At 42.2% G+C, this 19,525-nt stretch overlaps 2 protein-coding genes across 2 annotated transcripts; one reads left to right on the plus strand and one right to left on the minus strand.

The window, feature by feature from the left end:
- The first annotated feature begins 11,915 nt into the window (after positions 1–11,915).
- LOC121999981 (L-ascorbate oxidase homolog) lies at positions 11,916–13,817 on the plus strand. Its single transcript, XM_042554572.1, has 3 exons — positions 11,916–12,229; positions 12,312–13,427; positions 13,517–13,817. The coding sequence occupies exons 1-3, from the start codon at positions 11,949–11,951 to the stop codon at positions 13,815–13,817; spliced, it is 1,698 nt and encodes a 565-aa protein (XP_042410506.1). The 5' UTR covers positions 11,916–11,948.
- A 407-nt stretch (positions 13,818–14,224) lies between these two features.
- LOC122001146 (cytochrome P450 714B3-like) lies at positions 14,225–17,065 on the minus strand. Its single transcript, XM_042555748.1, has 5 exons — positions 16,638–17,065; positions 15,767–15,993; positions 15,439–15,686; positions 14,991–15,363; positions 14,225–14,790 (listed from the first exon to the last, which is right to left on the minus strand). Exons 1-5 carry the CDS (start codon positions 16,936–16,938, stop codon positions 14,332–14,334), a joined length of 1,608 nt encoding a protein of 535 aa, XP_042411682.1. The 5' UTR covers positions 16,939–17,065; the 3' UTR covers positions 14,225–14,331.
- Between the last annotated feature and the right edge of the window lie 2,460 nt (positions 17,066–19,525).

The following is a 19,525-nucleotide window of genomic DNA, read 5'->3' on the forward strand; positions in this document are numbered from 1 at the left end:
TGAGCTAAGTCTAGAACTCCTAATGGATTTCGGCCATAGACAATCTCAAAAGGACTCAATCCCATGGTCCTATTTTTTGATCTATTGTAGGAAAACTCTGCTTGAGATAATGTCAAGTCCCACTGCTTTAGTTTAGTTCCTATAAGGCATCTCAGAAGATTGCCCATACTCTGATTTTCTATCTTAGTTTGCCCATCTGTTTGAGGGTGGTAAGCACTGCTAAAATTGAACTATGATCCTAATTTCCCCCATAAGCTCTTTCAAAAGTGACTGATGAATTTGGTATCTCAATCTAAAATCATGGACCAAGGAACGCCATGTAAACACATGATCTCCTTGAAGTAAAGATGGGTAATCCGAGTAGCATCTATAGTCTTCCTACAAGCTACAAAATGCGCCATCTTTGAGAATCTATTAATGACAACAAAAACTGAGTCTGAGGTTCGTTAGGTGCGGGGTAATCCCAATATGAAATCCATGTTGACATTGAGCCAAGGAGCTTTAGGAATGGGTAGAAAAGTGTACAAGCATGCATTGGTTAGAACCCCTTACACGGTTGGCATATAAAACATCGATCAACAAAGTGAGTCGCATCCCTGGTCAACTTGGGCCAATAGAAATTGGCAGAGATGAGGGTCAATGTCTTATCACATTCAAAATGCCCCTCATTATTATAAAGCTTGTTCATAATCTGCTGCCTTAGAGAGCAGTCTGGAATGCACAACTATGACCTACGAAATAGATAACCATTATGTAAAATAAAATCATATCGGTAACCATCATGTATCTCCTGGAATATCCTTCCAAATGATGGGTCAGCTACATACATATATGGAAAAACCTCAAAACCTATAACACTAGTACTCATGGTGGTGAGTCATGAAGAACACCGACTTAGGGCATCTACAACACGGTTCAGACTTCCAACTTAGTGCCTTAGTGTAAAGGTGAACTCTTGCAAGTAAGCCACCCACTTGGCATGTCACCTTCTCAATTTGTGTTGACCATTTATATACTTTAATGCATCATGATCAGTGAACAGGATGAATTCCTTTTGTACTAGGTAGTGTCGCCAATGCTTCAAGGACTACACAATGGCATAGAACTCCAAGTCATAGGTAAAATAAGTTTTCTTTTGTTGGATCGAGACGCGCTAGAGGGGGGGTGAATAGCGTCGTGGCTATTTCGTTCGATTATCGAAAAACTATCGGAGTAATTAAAACACAGCGGAATAAAATAAACACAAAGACACAAAGGGATTTACTTCGTTCGGAGCCTAAGGCGACTTCTACTCGAAGGTCCGCGATCCTTGATCACTTCCGGTGGGCAACAACTATAAGCTCGATAAGAATTACAAATTACAATGAAAGTATTAAAATAACTTTGTACTGACAACTTAAAGAAGAAGAAAACAGAGCTCTGGGTCGTCGGAATGTTGCAGCAGCACTTCGGAATGATTTTGTTAGCAGCACGTTGAAGAAAGAAAGCCTGGAACTTGATCGTTTGAAGTGCTGGTCGAAACCCCCTTATAAAGGGTGTTCAAGGCGCCTTGAAGGTTGTTCAAGGCGCCTCCATGCTTAAGGCGAACTTCATCTGCTTAAGGCGCCTTAAACCCTACTCAAGGCGCCTTCCAAGGTGCCTCCATTGATGCTTCGCAGCCAGGTCAGCTTTTGCACCCGAGGCGCCTCTAAGCTCCATGGAGGCGCCTCGGACACTGTTCATCCGAGGGAAAACTTCATTATTTTGTACCTGCAAGACATGTTAGTCCAAACAACTATCCTGCAACACAAAGTTAGCATAACCAGCAGCATAAATATGATAACGAATATTATGACAGTCTCCAGACTGTCCGGGTCTGACTTCGGATTTCCGAGCGGAAACCCTAGGTCGACCCGACGCCTACTGTTCCCTCTACGGGGAACGCATCCTCACCTACTCCACTCAGGAGATTTACCTGTTGCCAGTGCGATCCTCCAGATTGACTGGACTTTTACTCAGCACTCGACGCTTCCGGACTTTCTGCTGGACATCCGCTTCCCGGCTAGTCCAGTCTTTCACCTGGTTCGTGACACCAGGACTTTCCACTTAGGGTTACCACCCCCTAGGACTTTTGCCTGAAGCCATCGACCTGTCAAGACTTTCCGCATAGGGTTACCACCCCCTATGACCTAGGGTTACCACCCCCTAGGGTTTTCCCTTTGCCTAACCGCAGCTAGGACTTTTCTCCACCTAGGGTTACCGTCCCGTAGAACCTAGGGTTACCACCCCCTAGGGTTTTCACCTGCCTAACCGCAGTTAGGACTTTCCTGAAACACTCATTCTACATGTTAGATAACAACAAGACTTAACTTTGAATCCTTTGTCATTATCAAAACTTGGGTTCGATCGTTGGATGCTTCCCGCACCAACATCTTGGACCAAAGAGCTTCTCATTGAAGAAAGCAACTAGTCACCCAGATTGACTTAGAACACCCCCGATACGTATATTGAATGCATCATAGTTGACCTCGAATAATCTATCAAAATCAAGAAGGGCCAGAATTGGTACTTCAATCATCCTTTATTTAATCAGTTGAAAGCTAGCTTCTACTTTTTTAGACCATTTAAAATCCCTTCCCTTGAGACACTTAGTGATAGGAGCAATCAGAGTACTAAAATTTCTAATGAATCAACGGTAGAAAGAAGCTAAGCCATGGAAGCTTCTAACATCGTGCAAGGTCCTCGGTTGAGGCCACTCTCGGACTGCATCTATCTTTGTTTGATCTACATATACACTAGTAGTAGATACAATAAAATCGAGGAAAGTTACCGATGTAGTAAAAAAAGATCACTTCTTCTTGTTTACAAATAAACACTCCGTTTTTAACTTTTTGAAGACAGCATGGAGATGATCAAAGTGTGATGCCTATGTCGGACTATAAACTAGCTAGGATGTCATCAAAGTATATCATCACAAACTTTCTCATAAAGGGCAACAAGATCTGATGTGTAAATCTCATGAAGGTAATAGGTGTATTGGATAGTAGGCATGACCATCCACTCATATAGCCCATATTGCGTTTTGAATATCATCTTCCATTTATCACCAAGTCTTATTCTGATATGGTGGTATCCACTTTTAAGGTCAATTTTTAGAAGACCTTAGAACCAAATAGTTGGTCCAACATGTTGCCCAAGCAGGGAATTGGAAATCTATATTTCACTGTAAGCTTGTTGATGGCTCTGTTATCGACACACATACGCCACGAGTCATCCTTCTTCAATACTAGTAGGCCAGGAACTGCATAGGGGATCATGCTCTCTTGGATGTGTTCCTTTTCCAGCAACTCCACCACCTGATACTGTAATTCTTCTACTTCCTTAGGTATAAGGAGATAAGCTCATCTATTAGGCAAACTCGACCTTGAAACAAGGTCAATCTAATATTGGATATCTCGCATAGGTGGGTAGCCTAGAAGGAAGAGCCTCCGACACCAGCTCATCAAAATTTGCTAGCAGCTGCTGTACTTCGGCTGGTAACTCAGCGTCCATGGTTAGAGCAATGCTTTGGTATGATAGCAAAGCATATACAACTCTTTGCTCCACTTCATCTAAAAATATGGATATATAAAGCAAATTAGTATTTTTTTTTTTAACTATTGGAATTGGAGTAGTTTCTTCCTGTCATGGTGCTGACATAATTTTTTTTCCTTTAATGTTAAGGGTCTAGGTATTCTTCTGCCCATCAAGAATAGTATTGCGATCATATTGTCAAGGTTGCCCTAACAATATATGACATGTATTCATGATCACCACATCACACCAAGCATTATCAAAATATTTACCAATTGAAAAGGAAGCGAGGCATCGTCGGTCTACTAGTACCTCACTCTCTTTATTCAACTAAGATAACTTGTAGGATTTAGGATGATGGTCAGTCTTCAATTATAATTTTTGGATAGCCTCTATGGATATTACATTCTCACAACTATCGTTGTCAATAATCATCTTATATATTTTATCCGTGATGGTGCAGGTAGTATGAAAAATATTGATTCTCAACCATTCGTCCCTCAAATCATCCTTAGGAGTCAGCAGACTCTTATGAATGACTAAAGTCTCATGACCATCACCATAAATCACTTCGTCAGCTGCTTCATACATTGGATCATCAATTATTATTGTATCTTCTATCACTTCTTCCTCGATCAACAAGATTTTACACTTTCGATCAGTAGAAGAGAGTTTTTTGCATTGGTGCACCATATGTCCTTGTTCACCATATTGATAACATCTGACAAGGGTCTTAGAGTAAACCTGTGATGACCACTGCGATGGTCGTTGTGATAGATGCTACGGTGGCTACTGCTGTGAAGGATGAGAATTTTGAGGGTGAGATGGTCGATTATTCTGGTCGCCTCTCCCTGTTGGTTTCCTATTTTGTTACTTTTTAGCCACTAATACATGCTAAAAGCCCTATGACACTGCCGAGAGTGAATGAAGACTAACGATATCTTGTAAGGCTAAGCACATATCCCTTGAGTAACGTGCCACTTGTTGTTCCTCCGTCTCGGATAGGTTATTTCGGGCCACCAACTAAAAAAACTCTTCTGTATATTCGTCGACTAATCTTGTACCCTGTCTTAATAAGTGAAGTCGCTAGAATAGAGATTGAATGTAGGCAAAGGGAAGGAAGTGTTCCTTCATGTTTTCCTTTATATCTTTCCAGATAGTTATTTGGGGTTTACCTTATTTGACCCGAGAGCTTTACATCTGTTCCCACCATGCTGATGCTTGCCCTTTGAGTCTGATGGCAATTAAATTCACTTTCATCTAATTTGGAACTCGCTTATAGTCGAAGATCTGCTCTACTTTGTTGATTCTATCAATGAAGTGTCATACAGATCCTAAAATCCGAAGTCTCCAGCAAGTTCCTCTTGTCCATGGCGTTCTTGAGATGAGTCCTGCCAGGGATATGGGTTCTCAAAGGAAGACTTAGATCTACAATGTGAAATTTCACAATCTTCAAGATCTTGCACCACCATACGTTGGGTTAAATCTACAACTTACCTCCGTAAATCCTCAATTGTTATTATGCCCTTGATGCTATGACCACGGTGCCCAACTTCCTCCATCGAAGCTTGTTTGTTGTTGCGATCACGACTATGATCACGACAACCCACCATTAGATATGTTGATGACCTTCTCAGGCTCTGATATCAACTAACGCCAGATAGGATAGCGATTATCCTATGGATTGATGAGAAGAGGAAAATTGAAGAAAAGACAAGAAGAGAAACCTCCAAGAATTTTTTTTTTATTAAAGCTTGAGGGTTGATCCCTCAACATCTAAACATAACTCTTATATAGACTACAACCTAAGACTCAAATAAAGAAAAAAATTACAATTAACATATCTTAATTCTAATCTTATAAAGAAAGGAAATATATTTTTATCCAAAAAGAAAAGTAATTAGCTTAATACTCTTAACTAAATCAAGACACAAATTACGATAAATCCTCTCTAAAAAATACCAGAAATATAAAAATTACCTTAAATATTCAAAAAAAAAAGACCAAAAATAGCAAAAATGCCCTTAAAAGAGTTTAAACAATGGAATTTGGGGTTAAAAATTTGACAATTACGGTTCATCCATAAAAATATAGGCTTTCGAATTCTACACATGTGACAATAGATAGAGCATGATTTTGAATCCTGAGTCAAAAGTTATGTCCATTTAATGTTTGAAGGATCATATTAGGCTTTAACACGGGTTTAGCCTGCATCACCTATGCTTGTTCCTGGCTGCATCCGACTACATGGATTTTTAATCGATGAGTGTGTGACTTGTGGGCTCGGTAGGAATCTCCGTCGATCGGGCCTCCTACGATCATACCAATATCCCTCGAGTGACATTTTTGTAGTTTTCTTCTTGCCGCGTCGGGGGGCGTTCCTGTTCAACTCAAGCTAGGGCTTGGGTCCGGTTCTCTTGCTACTGGGTCGTTTGTTGGCGTCACTCGGTGTCTTGATGATCTCTTCAGGGCATCCCGTTCGATCGCTGGTAACGCCAATGGTTGGGAGATGGAGAACGTTGTCAAAATCTTGGTTGGTCATTCAACGCTTCTCCTAATTATAATGATAGCAGTCTTGAGTATTATGTGTTTCTGACTGATGATAGGTGCAAAATTCATAGCCCATCGGGGTTTCAGGGAATCGCATCCGCTCGGCTTCCACATGCTGTACAATGTGAGGCTTTTACTCGTGGGGATGTGGTGGAGGGCCTGCTCGGGGTCCTTTGTGTGGAAGAGGTGGAGGTGGGGCTTGGCGTTCAGGTGCAGAAATAGTAGGCAATCCTACTTTCTTCTTCCGGACGGATTGTGCTTCCTCCACATTAATATACTTGATCACCCTTCCAAGTAGGCGGTCGAAGTCTTTGGGGGGCTTCTTGACCAGGGATCGAAAAAAAATTGTTATCTGTAAGCCCTTGAGAGAATACACTTACTAGAATCTCTGGGGTGGCCAAAAAAAAACCTATGACTACCTGGTTGAACTTTTTGATGTAGGCTCTCAATGCCTCCTTAAACCCTTGTTTGAGCGAGAATAAGCTCAACGGGCGACTGCTGGTGAAGTGATGAAGGAATACCTTGTGAAAATCCTTGAAGCAACAAATGGACTCGGCTGGGAGTCGGTTAAGCCATCTCTATGCCAAGCAGGAGAGAGTTGTAAGAAACACTCGACACTTTACATCATCTGTATACTGGTGAAGGATAACTATATTTTCAAACTTGAGGAGGTGGTCCTCTTAATCTGTTGCCCCTCTATATTCCCCTACCGTCAAGGGTCGGAAGTGACTTGACAATTTATTCTCCAGTATTTCTTGGAAGAACGACATGCTAATCTGTTCAGGAGAGCCACTAAGGACCTAAGTCTTTCCTTTTCATGGATCTCGAATTGAAGCATTTCCAAAAGATGATGCTTGAGGCCTTTATACTCAGTCCATCTTCTTGAAAGACGTGTAGAATAATGTCTGGTGATAGGCAACCGGGGATGGTGACACAGGTGGCAGACTGATTGGCTATGTAGGTGCTTGTATGAATCCAGCCATTGGCGGAGGAGGGACTGACTGGAACCCAGTTAGACCTTCTACTCGGAACTCTTGTTCTGTGTGAGGGTTCCTTATCGATGCGGCCAAGTTGTGCGGTAAAGGACCACTGGTTATTGCTTATTGTTGCTATTGTTACACTAACTTTTGTTCTCGAGCTACTATTAGCAACTCCAAATCTTTCTGTGACAAGGTGACTGTAGTGAATCGCCCAGTCTCATCCATCTCTGCATTTTAGACTCAGGCGAAGTTCCCATAGATGGTGTCAAATTTGATCCTGTCTAAAAGCGGTGGAGATGATGCATTGGGCAGATGACTCTGTCGTTGACTAGGAGAAGACCCTAAGATGGAGAAGAGATGATACTTGACACTCCTTTTTGGCACTCCTTCCTACACACACTACAAAGAGAGCAAAGGGGAGCATTAGAGCAAGAACTAGGGAGGGGTCCCTGGCGTATACACTTCGACGCTCAAGTTAGTACAATAGACGAGCAAAAAGTGGAGAAGAAGATGAAAAGTGGAATGGATACGTGCATATTTTTTAACGTGTGAGAACATACATGGCTAACAGAGAGAATTCCTTTTTATACTGACCCTCAATTAGAGTGTATACTAAAAGCCTAGCTTTTTGTAAACATTTATATTTGAAATAAAAGAATCACATTGGTCAATATCTACATTTATATGATAAGTGTAGTTATTCAATTGATTTATATTGTAGATAACATGGTGTGTGGTGTCACACACAGAAGATCATGTTATCAATTCCTTATAAATTATAAATAGTAGCTCACGACTGAGATGGAAAGAAACAAACCATTGGAATAGTCGTAGTGTAATTAAGTATTAGTTTATCTTGACTGATAAATTACACTAGTGCACTATGAGTGTATTGAGCAGGACCATTTGAGGTAGTTTCTTTTTATACTGACTAAATAAAAGAACAATACCTCTATTATTATGGAAGTGTGTGCTCTTAATTCTAATATAACAACAAGCCCATATACTTAATATTTATTTCTTTGATTTATCAAAGGGTGCGATTTAGTTCGATAAATCAATAAGCCCGATAAGTTGGGAAATGATATTATTTATAGTGTGTGTTGTTGATTATAGAAGGAAACTGTGTCCTAGTGATCTAGGTTGAGAATGCCCCCAAGAGGAGCTCATAAGGATTGTCATGTTAAACCCTGCAGGTGGACTTAATCCGACATGACAATAAGGTTGAGTGGTACTACTCTTGGATTAAGAAATTAATTAAAGTGAGTTGTCAGTAACTCATTTAATTAATAGACTTTCGATATCTTAAACACAGGGAGACTAACACACTCATGATAAGAATGAGCCCATAATGTAATTTGGGATTGGTGGGATAGTGCAATAATAACTCTCTAGTGGAATGAGTTATTATTGATGAACTTGAGTTGTGTGTTCGGGGCGAACACGGGATACTCAAGCTCGTCGAGAGGTCAAAACCAATTTCTCCTCTAGGTCCCTGTCGTAGCCTCATTAATGCCTCATAACCACTCATGAGAAGTCCATCTTGGTGTCCAAGAAGAGGTCGGCCCATGACTTGGTGACCAAGCCAAAGGGGCCGGCCATATTCTCCTTAAGGTGGCCGGCCATATGCTTCATGAAGGGGCCGGCCACATAATTAAAATTAGGAGGGGTGTTTTGAATTTTTAAAATCTTCTCTTTGTAGATATCTACAAGTTTTAAAAAGAGGAATTTTAAAATTATAAAACTTTCCTTATTTGAATTAGGCCACATGGTTTAAAAGAAAGTTTAAAAGTTTTAAAACTTTCATTTTTTAACCATCCTCATGGTTTTTAGAAAAAAGGAAGAGAGTTTTAAATTTGAAACTTTCCTTTTTTGTAACCATGTTAAAAAAGGAAATTTTAGAAGAGAAGTTTTAAATTTTAAAACTTGGTTTTAATTTTTTAAAACTTTCCTTTTTTTAACATCCACATTAGGAAATTAAAAGAGAGCTTGTAAAATTTTATAAGAGTTTTCCTTCCTTGCTTATAAAATTTTTACAAGATTTTTTCTTCCTCTTTTTAGGGCCGGCCACCCTTGCTTGGTGCCCAAGCAAGGGGCCGACCAATCAATTAAATCAATCAAGAGTAGAAAAAAGGAATTAAAAATGAGGAAAGGAAAAACAAGAGGAAGATTTTAATTTTTTGTAAAAATCTTTCCTTATTTGTCTTGGGCAAGTATTATAAAAGAAGGAAGGGGAGAGGCCTCATGAAGGATGCTATTCTTTTCTCTCTTCTCTCTAGTCTTCTCCTAAGGGCCAGCCCTTGCCTCTCTTCATACTAGGGCCGACCACCTCTTGTGGTTGCTTTGTGTGGTCGGATACAAAGAGAAGGAGAAGAAGAGGAGAAGTAGAGATTGAATCAATTCTTATTCTTTTGCTTGTGCTCCCTCTTGTGGTCGGCCCTCTCACTTTTCCTTTCCCCTTGCTCTCTTTGTTCCTTGGTGGTGGTGGTGGCCGAAACTTAGAGAAGGAGGAGGAGTTTTTGTGTGGTGTTCATCTTGGAGGATCGTCGCCCACACGACGTCCAAGAGGAGGCGATGAATATGGCAGAAGATCTCGAGGTTATTAGCATACAAAGAAGAGGTATAACTAGTAATTATTTTCCGCATCATGCTAGTTCTTCTTTGTATGAATTCCAAACACAAGAGGCATATGATTCTAGAGTTTCGGATTTGTTTCGAAGTTGTGTTTCTTTTGTTTTGTTTTTCAGATTTGTGATTCGATTGTTCTTTTCGGTTAAACCTAATGTTATTTTATGAAATTAAATATTGAATTTCTATTAAAGGCTTTGTCGAGGCAGTGGTGGATGATCTCATACCCAAGAAAGCCTAGTGCCTCGCCATGTTTGACCTGGGAGCCGATTTTAGAAATAAATATTTAATCAACTTTATAACATAGGTGGATTTGGATCAATAGTGTTAAGTTCCGTTTACAATTCCTAATTTAATTTCTAAAGAACACAATAGGTTGTTTAGGAAAGGTTCGACACTTGTATAAAATTTTTGTACAGTGAAACCGGTACGATCTTCCTAAGACCAACCAACACCCTCAGAACGTAATAATGAGGTGTCAGAGAATATATGTCTAGTGTCAGAATATATCAAGTTATGGAATATGTATGACCACCATTCGAGGAAGGCCCCGTTTAATGCACATGAACTATCTTTTGTAACTATGAGGCGACTAAGAATATTTGATGTCAGACTATGTCAAGTAATACCAGATAATGGAGGTTGTACGACCATTCTCGAAGAAAGGTTCTGTTTCCTGTATATGTTTTAGTGGTGGAATATTATTCCCTGTCGAGTAGCTAATATTCTCTGAGAAGATGTTGTGATTTCCTGATAATATTATCTCTTAGAGGAGGTCTGACTAACCAGGAGGCTTGTACATGAGAAGTGGGTAACTAAGATCCGAAGACTCGACCGACTTCATAGTCGACCTGAGAAATGGGGAACCACGTCTCGGAAGTTCAACTGACTCTTGGACTAAACAGCTATATACCGAGAGTTGGAAGCTAAATCCCTTAAGTCTGACCATCTCTAGGGTCGACCAGTCGTATTCTGTGTATCTTGGCACTGAGGAGTGGAGCGCTAAGTCCCTTAAGACAAATCAGATATGAGGCCAACCGACCGTATGTTAAGAGACTTATGCTTGAAGAATGAAGGACTAAACCTCGTAAATTCGGCCAACTCTTAGTCTGCCTCGGTTAATGGAAGGAGTTCTACTTGTATGAAGAACAAAAATGATGAGTGGGACACTGAGTCTTTTATGTTCGACCGGCTCTTGGTCTCTCTGGATTTATATAGGGAGTTATACCCAAAGATACAGGGACAGAGCTAGGAATTTCATATCGAGGGGGTGAAATATATATATTTATGTTGAGGGGAGACGACCATGTCGTTATCTTCCATTCACCTCTCTTTCACTCTCTATCCCTATACTTCATTCACTTCTTATAGTTAAAAATTAAGGGGGCACGACTGCCACTATCACTCCCTTTTGACTTCGTCCCTACAAATATATAAGGAGTTGTGCCCCATAGCCCAGTCAAATTTAAGTCCGTCCAATTTTATACTATTGGTCTTACTTTAAAAGGTTCATCCGAATAACACTATCTTTATTGTGAACAACCGAGCATCAGTTTCATATTACCTGTTGGCCACTCAGAATATACCATATCCGAAGTTTTGACAGGATCAACGAACCAATAGTCTCTGCTTTGGGTTCATTTTCAAGCGTTCATTAAATAACTAAAAAACACAACCATTTTTTAATTGAAAAAAAACAACAATTATAGTATCTAAAATGTAATGGCTAAGTCCCGGGGCTACGGTGTCACGGTAGGACATTCAGATTATCATCTAGATATTCATAGTTCGTATTTGTAGAAATTTTTTTTCCAAATGAGGATGCAATAAAAAAATATTGAATTTTTGGATTGGCCGCTACGTATATTTCTCGATCTATCCTAGGGGCCAATGAAAAACCCTAATGGTGGATTTTTTTTTTCTTTTTTAATGTAATGGCTAAAATGATTTCTCTTGAAAAATCTAATTTAATAAATATCCCCCATAAGATCTTTAACCAAAAAGGGTCAAAAAGCACCTTCGATGCCTATTTCTATATTTAACAAGTTTTTTTTTAAAAAAATAAAGGTAGAACGCGAAGGCCGGAGCAACGAGCGACCGGGAGCTTCCTTGGAAGCGGCGCTCCACCGCGTGGCCGTCCAAAACAACCTCCTCCCTTCGCTTCACCTATAAACACACATCACATTCTCCTTCCTCCTCGTTCCATTCCAACACAACACCGGCAACAAACAGAGAACAATGGAACAAATCTTAGCCATGACGAAGCCGTCGCCGTCGGCGACCGCTCTCCTTGCGTGCATTTGTCTTCTCGCCTTCATCTCGCCGGCAGTGCACGCCGAGGATCCTTATCTCTTCTTCACCTGGAAGATCACCTACGGCACGCTGTCTCCTCTCGGCGTCCCCCAACAAGTCATCCTCATCAACGATCAGTTCCCCGGCCCCAACATCAACTCCTCCAGCAACAACAACGTCGTCATCAACGTCTTCAATAACATCGACGAGCCCTTCCTCTTCACATGGTTCGTTTTCTGAATCACTTAGCCGTTTTTCTAATTGATCAAAATTGAATTTTGTTTGTATCGATTTGTGTGATTGGATCAGGAATGGCATCCAGCAGAGGAAGAATTCATGGCAAGATGGCATGCCGGGAACCAACTGCCCCATCCCTCCGGGCAAGAACTTCACGTATCATTTTCAAGTGAAGGATCAAATCGGGAGTTTCTTCTACTTCCCCTCCACCGGTATGCAACGGGCCGTCGGCGGCTTCGGCGGCCTCCGTATCAACAGCCGCCTCCTCATCCCCGTCCCCTTTGACCCCCCTGCTGACGACTACACCGTACTCATCGGCGACTGGTACACCAAGAGCCACAAGGTGATGGCTTCCACCCTCGATGCCGGCCAGAACATCGGCAACCCCAACGGCGTCCTCATCAACGGGAAGACCGGCAAGGACGCTTCCGGCAAGGACGACCAGCCAATGTTCACCATGGAGGCCGGCAAGACGTACCGGTACCGCATCTGCAACGTGGGACTCAAGCTGGCGCTCAACTTCCGGATTCAGAGCCACGTCATGAAGCTGGTGGAGATGGACGGATCGCACACGGTGCAGAACGAGTACGATTCTCTCGACGTCCACGTCGGCCAGTGCCTCTCTGTTCTCGTCACCGCCGACAAGACCCCCGGCGACTATTACATGGCCACCTCCGCCCGCTTCACCAAGTACTCCCGCAACGCCACCGGCATCATCCGTTACGCCGGCTCCACCACCCCGCCGTCGTCGGATATCCCGGCGGCCCCCATCGGCTGGGCCTGGTCCCTCAATCAGTGGCGCTCCTTCCGGTGGAACCTCACGGCCAGCGCTGCCCGCCCCAACCCCCAGGGTTCTTACCACTACGGCGGCATCAACATCACGCGCACCATCAAGCTCCTCAGCTCCGTCGGGCTCGTCGACGGCAAGCGCCGCTACGCGATTAACGGAGTGTCGCATGACAATCCCACCACCCCTCTCAAGCTCGCCGAGTATTTCGAAATCGCCGATAAGGTGTTCCAGTACAACATCATCTCCGACGACCCGGCGCCGGAAGCGATGAACGCCATCAAGATCGCGCCTAACGTCATTAAGGCCACCTTTAGAGACTACATCGAGATCATCCTCCAGAATCCGGAGAGGAGCATCCAGTGCTACCATTTGGATGGCTACTCCTTCTTCCCCCTCGGGTAACTAATTGATTACACAAATCGATAAATCAATCTCTGCAAATTCCTATTCTCCTCTTACTCTGTTCCTTTCCTTTGGGGCTCGGCAGAATGGGACACGGGAAGTGGAATCCGGCGAGACGGAGCACGTACAACCTTCTGGACACTGTGAGCAGGCACACGATTCAGGTGTACCCGAGGTCATGGACGGCGATCGCGCTGACGTTCGACAACGCCGGGGTTTGGAACCTGCGGTCGGAGATGTGGGAAAGGCACTACCTCGGGCAGCAGGTCTACGTGAGCGTGTTGTCTCCGGTGAGGTCGCTGAGGGATGAATACAACATGCCGGATAACGCGTTGCTCTGCGGCGCTGTAGTCGGATTGCCCTTGCCACCGCCGTATGTGATCTAATGGAGACGTTAAATAATTGCTCTGAGCAAGCAACTGCAAACGGCGATTGGATTTGGGCGATATGAGTTGTACGATACTTGCGACGGATTATGATGCATGCTATTATAATTCACTTTTCCTTTCAAATTAATTAATGTAATTCTTTTTTGAGTCGATCGTTTCATGTAATATTCTTTATGCTACATTTGAAGCTTTAATTTGGAAATAAATTAAACTTAAGTTCATCATTCATTGTGTTGGATTATGGTTTTTGTTTAGTTTTTTTTTCTACTTTAGCATAAAGCCACTTCATAATAGTATATTAACATTATGGGATTGTTCCTCGAGGATGGACAGTTGACTAATACTAGTCAAGTTCTTGCTCTCCCCATTCACTAGTCAACTTTACGTTATCACCTTTTCCACCGTTAACACGGAAGTGATTATTAATTGCAAGCAAAGTTTAAATATGGAAGCTAATTCCTAATCATATTAATCAATAATTAATGACCGAGATAGATGGGCGAGCTCCAAATTATTTAGTACCGGAGTCAACGTGCGCTTTTTTGACCAGCAGCTTCACTCCGTACTCGGGCTCCACGATCAGCCTCATGCAAGGTGAGTGGCAATACGCCGGCGAGAGATCGAAGGCAAACTGGAGAAGGAGAAGCGAGAGAACGACCTTGAGCTCGGCCATGGCGAAGTTTTGGCCGAGGCAGGTGCGCGGACCGGCGCCGAAGGGCAGGTAGGTGTGCGGCAGGCGGCGGCTGGTGGGGGTGGAGGAGGAGCCGCCGCGGGCGAATCGGCCGGGGTCGAAGCGGTGGGGATCGGGGCCCCAGGTGGCGGCGCCGTGGTGGAGGACGGAGACTGGGACGTAGATGTTGACGCCGGAGGGGACGCGGACGCCGGCGAGGTCAACGTCCCTAAGCGCCTCCCGGGCCACGAACGCGCCGGGAGGGTACAGCCTCAGCGTCTCCTGGATCACCATCGTCAACTGCGATTCGATTAAATTAATTAATGTCGAGATAATTAATAAATATATAATTCTTGTATTATTTTTTTATAATTTTATTATGTTTATTTTATCATCATATTATATAAATATCGTACGATTTATCAACTATAAGGGGCATGTGAAAATAAAATAAAGATGAGGGTGCAAAACTAAAATTCTTTCGTATACGGTATACGTACTATCTTCATCTTCTGCAGCGCATTCGCGTCCAGCGACCGGCCGCCGCGGCCGCAGACCTCCACCGCCTCGGTGCGCGCCCGGGCTTGCCACTCAGGGTGCAACGCCAGAAGCATGAGGCACCAACTGGCGGCCACCGCCGTCGTTTCATGGCCGGCGAAATATATATTCTTGCAGTTGTCCACCACGAACCTATCGGAGAAATCGAGGCTCTCGCTCGCACTTCGAAGGATGGCCTGCAGAAGGTTCCTCTGCGTAGGCCTCCGCGGCTCTCCTCCTCCGCCCTCCTCCTCCTCCTTCACTGCCCTCAAGATCAGAGCGTTCACCTCTCTGTTCAGATTCTGCACCTCCCGCGCTCGCTTCGTCGGTATGCATCTGTCAGATCAACAATATCTCGCATTGATCCTTCGATTTTGAAACCAAATAACATCAATTAAAGAACAACGAGACCTTAATCCAGTGATTTCGGCAAAAAGATTGGGTGTTGCGACGGCGTTCTGCAGAGCTCTTAGTTTCTGAAAAATCTCTTTCCCCCTCGCGTAATTGCTCCCAAAACATGTACTCGAGATCACATCCGCAGAGTAGCGTCTCAAATCATCATCAATATTTATCTCCGCAGTTCCCCCCGCGAGATCAACTCTCTCTTGCCAAGACCTCAGCAATGGAGTTGCCGAGTCCACCATCAACTCCACCATCCCCTGCATGCAGCATCGGAGCCGCTCAGTCAGTCAAGATTTCATGCGCAAAAGAGTCGATTAAGAATTACGTACAGCTATACCTTGACTTTGTCAGAGAAGAACTCCGGAGCAATGATCTTTCTTTGGCGAGACCAAGACTCGCCGTTGGATTTCAGAATGCCTTGACCGAACAGAGGCTCATGGGTCTTCTTCAAGTAAGTGGCCTTCCCCAAATCGGAGGAAGAACAGAGGCTGATCTCCTTCACCACATCAGGGTGGCTCACGTGTAATGCAACAACATTGCCCATTGAATATGAAAACACTGGACCTGCATGGTTATTCAATTTGACAGCAATTACCCTTTTTGTTCTTGGGTTAATTAATGCCCGGTCACCTACACGTATCCTTTTCAATATATTCCCAAGAATCTCCTCTCCTTCCTCATCGACTTTCTACAATAAAAATAATAATAAAAAAACTCCTCCTACTAGTCTACTGCCTCTCCCTTTTGCTGTTCAACTGGGAAGAGATAAAAGATGGAAGCTAAGCCAAGCCATCAACTTTGGTCCTACTTTTGAACTCCCATTCTCTTTCGTCCACACTGAAGAAACGTTCGATAAGGGACGCTAACAAAATGCCTTTCTCGCCAATTGTAAGACCTATCCAAATTTGATTCTAAACTGGAAGAACAGGTAGCATTAATTCTTATCCCCACACCCTCTCTCTCTCTCTCTCTCTCTTCACATCATCAACTACGAACTAAAGACAGTGACAATGAATTCAGCCTTTTGATCTTGCATTCCAACTCTTGGCTACATTATTTTTAAGGATATAATGTTCATTTCAGCTCTGTTCTTCTCGAAAAATGCTTTTAACTTGGGAGTAATTCAATGCATGCATATATTAGTAATAATCTGTAAAGGAAGAAAGGTTTGAAAGATTAAAGCATGTAGTGAATTGATTGTTTCATACCGTAAACTTTCCTCCAATGCTCGAAGTAGGGAAATACCAAAGGAGTGTAGTCATGTTTGATTTCAGCAGTTTCTCCTCCTCCTCGACCTCTTCTGCCTTTGGCCTCCGCGACAAGCCTCTTCATCTCGAGCGAGTTCCCGAACGGGAACGAAGGAGGCGGGCCTTCCACGCCCTGATGCCTCAGCCTCCGGCGGATGGCCTGCGGTCGGATCCAGGCCTTGTAGTAGAAGTAGAAGGCCAGGCTGCAAGCTCCGGCCATGCACAGGGTGAGAAAGAACTGCAGTGTACTACTCATCTCCATGTCAATTGCTACCTGTAGCTTCCTTTTTCACTCAACGTACGAGATGGGGTGTCATAGAGGTAGTAGCTGCATGGGAACAGAAAAAGAAGAAGGAATCCATGTTAGATCATAGGATAAGGGGCATATTGCTTCTCTTCACAATAAAGTGAACGGACCATTTGTAGATTGCACTCTAAATCTCTCATCGTTCCTTCCAATCTGAACTTTAATTAATGGAAAGTTTGGAGTTTAAAAACATTAATTCTGATAATAATTCTAAAGTAATTCGGCTGCTCCATTTTTTATCATCTCTTGGGGCACTCGCGGTGATGGACCACCGCAGGACCATCTTTCTAGTACCATATATGACTCTCACTGGAATTCATGGACTGCTCTGATTGGAGGTTTTTGTCTGCTCAATTAGTCAGTATTAGCAGATTAAGCACTGATGGATTAAGACTGGCTTTGTCAGGATGCAGGGAGGAATCTTGTGTGGGATTACGCTGCGGTCACTGCAAATCTAAATGAGACGAGCAAGTAGTACTTGGAGAGCAGAGGGACATAAATGAGGGGGGCAGTACAATGGTGGAAGGGTGCTGCCATCGAACACTTTGGCCTCATTACAGATCATTCATGAGCCAACACATGGGCACATGTGTTATTTACCTTCCTCAGTCATTGCTTGGAGCTTGGAGGAGTTGTCAATGTCACAAACAGTTCTGCTTTACCCTTCCTCTTGACCAGAGCACTCGTGATGTAGAATCTTGCTTCCTGTTGCTGCTGGTTCACTTCTTTGTAAGTTTATGAATCGATAACTTACTGATGTAGATATGGCTGGCATTTGCCTTTTGTGTGCTTCTCCTGTTGAGTGATTGATGATCGAGCAACTCATACCGATCGACTATCCCATCACTGTTGAGTTGCTATTAGATTGGTTGATCCATGGGTTCAAGAAGAAAGGTGGGAGACTGTTTGGGTGTTGATGTTTGTGGATTTAAATTATTAGAATTCTTCTCTTGGTTTGTTCCATCCATGGCTTAAAAAATGGAATGAGACAATTGCACAGAAGCTTGGAGAAGCCAGCAACAAATGCACTGTGTCAAATTGAATTCACTGTTTCATGGGCACAGCTTAGTGTTTTTCATTTTGTTTTTTACTAAATGAATAGTTTGTTTTGATATCATGTTTCATGAATAATTTGTGCTTTGTTGCTGTGGTAATCCTTATACAGTTAGACTCATAGCGGTCTGTTGCTTTCCATCTATTTTTCATGTCCACTTAGTATCATTTCAACCCAAAAGTATAAGAAAAAGAGTTAATTTTCTGTTCTGAATATTTTTAAAATGAACATCTCTTGTGTTTCTTTGGCATCCTTTCAATGGATTGCATCAGTATTTTTCAGATCATTGTTTCTTTTTTTCTTATAGACTTGTGATTCTGATAACTTGTCAATCATAGATGACTATTTACAAATAGTGATTCTTCCTAATTTTGGAAATATAATGATTGCAATGCTGATATATTTAATAGCTGGTATGACACTTTTACAGCTTTTTATATTATTAATCACTCAGTTGTGTTCTGTGTGGCATCCAATTCAATCTAACAAAATCATTAGTTAAAAAATGATAAAGGTTAGATAAAGCATCATTTGCCCACTTCATATCCTTCAAAAATTACATGCATCAGTCTGTTTAGAAATTGTGTAATTATTTAATACATAGAAGGATATGCATTAATACCTCCTTTGTGCCTTAGATCCTTATAAAACTAAAGATGAGCCCTTAATCAAAATTTCTGTTGTTCTAAATGTTCTGGATCTCATTACCATGTATGAATTAAATGTCCTCATAATCAAGCTATTTCGCCTATATTGTTGACCATAAAGTATGAATTGAATGCCCTCCTTTCATTTATATGGAAAACAATTTATTTTTCATTCATGTTATGGTTAAGACTTAAAGCCATGAATCAGAAATATTAATGATGTATTTTACATCCATAAGAAGCTAATTAGCTATGCACATACATTTCTATACCAATTGACAAGTTTAACTACATTCCATCTTCACCAATTTTGCTATCCTTTTTCTTGTCAATGTTCCTTTAATTGCTCATATTAGGGAGATTGTAGCATAAATAGATGAGTAGTTGAATTCTGAAACCTATAGGAATTTTGAAGATGGTGTCTGTAAGGTAATTTATACATGTAAACTTGTAGCTTAATCCTATTGCTTTCAGTATCCACAAGCACTGTTTCTTGTCTTCTTATATCATCATCTATTGTTGTTTCTGAAAAAGCATATTATCATTTCTGTATTGATTCTTGCAATAGGGTAGAGAGATTGCTCGGTTTTGTCTCCAATACAATCTTCATCGACAACATCATGATTTATGATTATTTCATAAGAAAATAATTTTGATGTTTCTGAATGGAACTTAATTTTACTTGAAGTAGAAGGAAGCATCCTTTAGCTATTGAATCAGGGCAGAGAAGAAGTGCAAGATCGATGGCCCTTGAAGAGTTAAAGAATGAAAAGATGGTGCATGCGATGGCATCAATGGATCCTTTCGATAAACAAAGTTCAAGAAAGAGAGGAAAAAGAAA

This window comes from Zingiber officinale, chromosome 7A, assembly GCF_018446385.1.
Source record: "Zingiber officinale cultivar Zhangliang chromosome 7A, Zo_v1.1, whole genome shotgun sequence".
In the NCBI taxonomy this organism is placed as follows: Eukaryota; Viridiplantae; Streptophyta; class Magnoliopsida; order Zingiberales; family Zingiberaceae; genus Zingiber; species Zingiber officinale.

Bases quoted from the DNA above. Each gene is read 5' to 3' on its own strand.
- LOC121999981 (XM_042554572.1), top strand. From the start codon at position 11,949: ATGGAACAAATCTTAGCCATGACGAAGCCGTCGCCGTCGGCGACCGCT. The intron at 12,230-12,311 runs GTTCGTTTTCTG...TGATTGGATCAG, and splicing joins GAGCCCTTCCTCTTCACATG to GAATGGCATCCAGCAGAGGA. The intron at 13,428-13,516 runs GTAACTAATTGA...GGGGCTCGGCAG, and splicing joins TACTCCTTCTTCCCCCTCGG to AATGGGACACGGGAAGTGGA.
- LOC122001146 (XM_042555748.1), bottom strand. From the start codon at position 16,938: ATGGAGATGAGTAGTACACTGCAGTTCTTTCTCACCCTGTGCATGGCC. The intron at 15,364-15,438 runs GTCTCGTTGTTC...TTGATCTGACAG, and splicing joins GCCGAAATCACTGGATTAAG to ATGCATACCGACGAAGCGAG. The intron at 14,791-14,990 runs GTACGTATACCG...ATCGAATCGCAG, and splicing joins CGCTGCAGAAGATGAAGATA to TTGACGATGGTGATCCAGGA.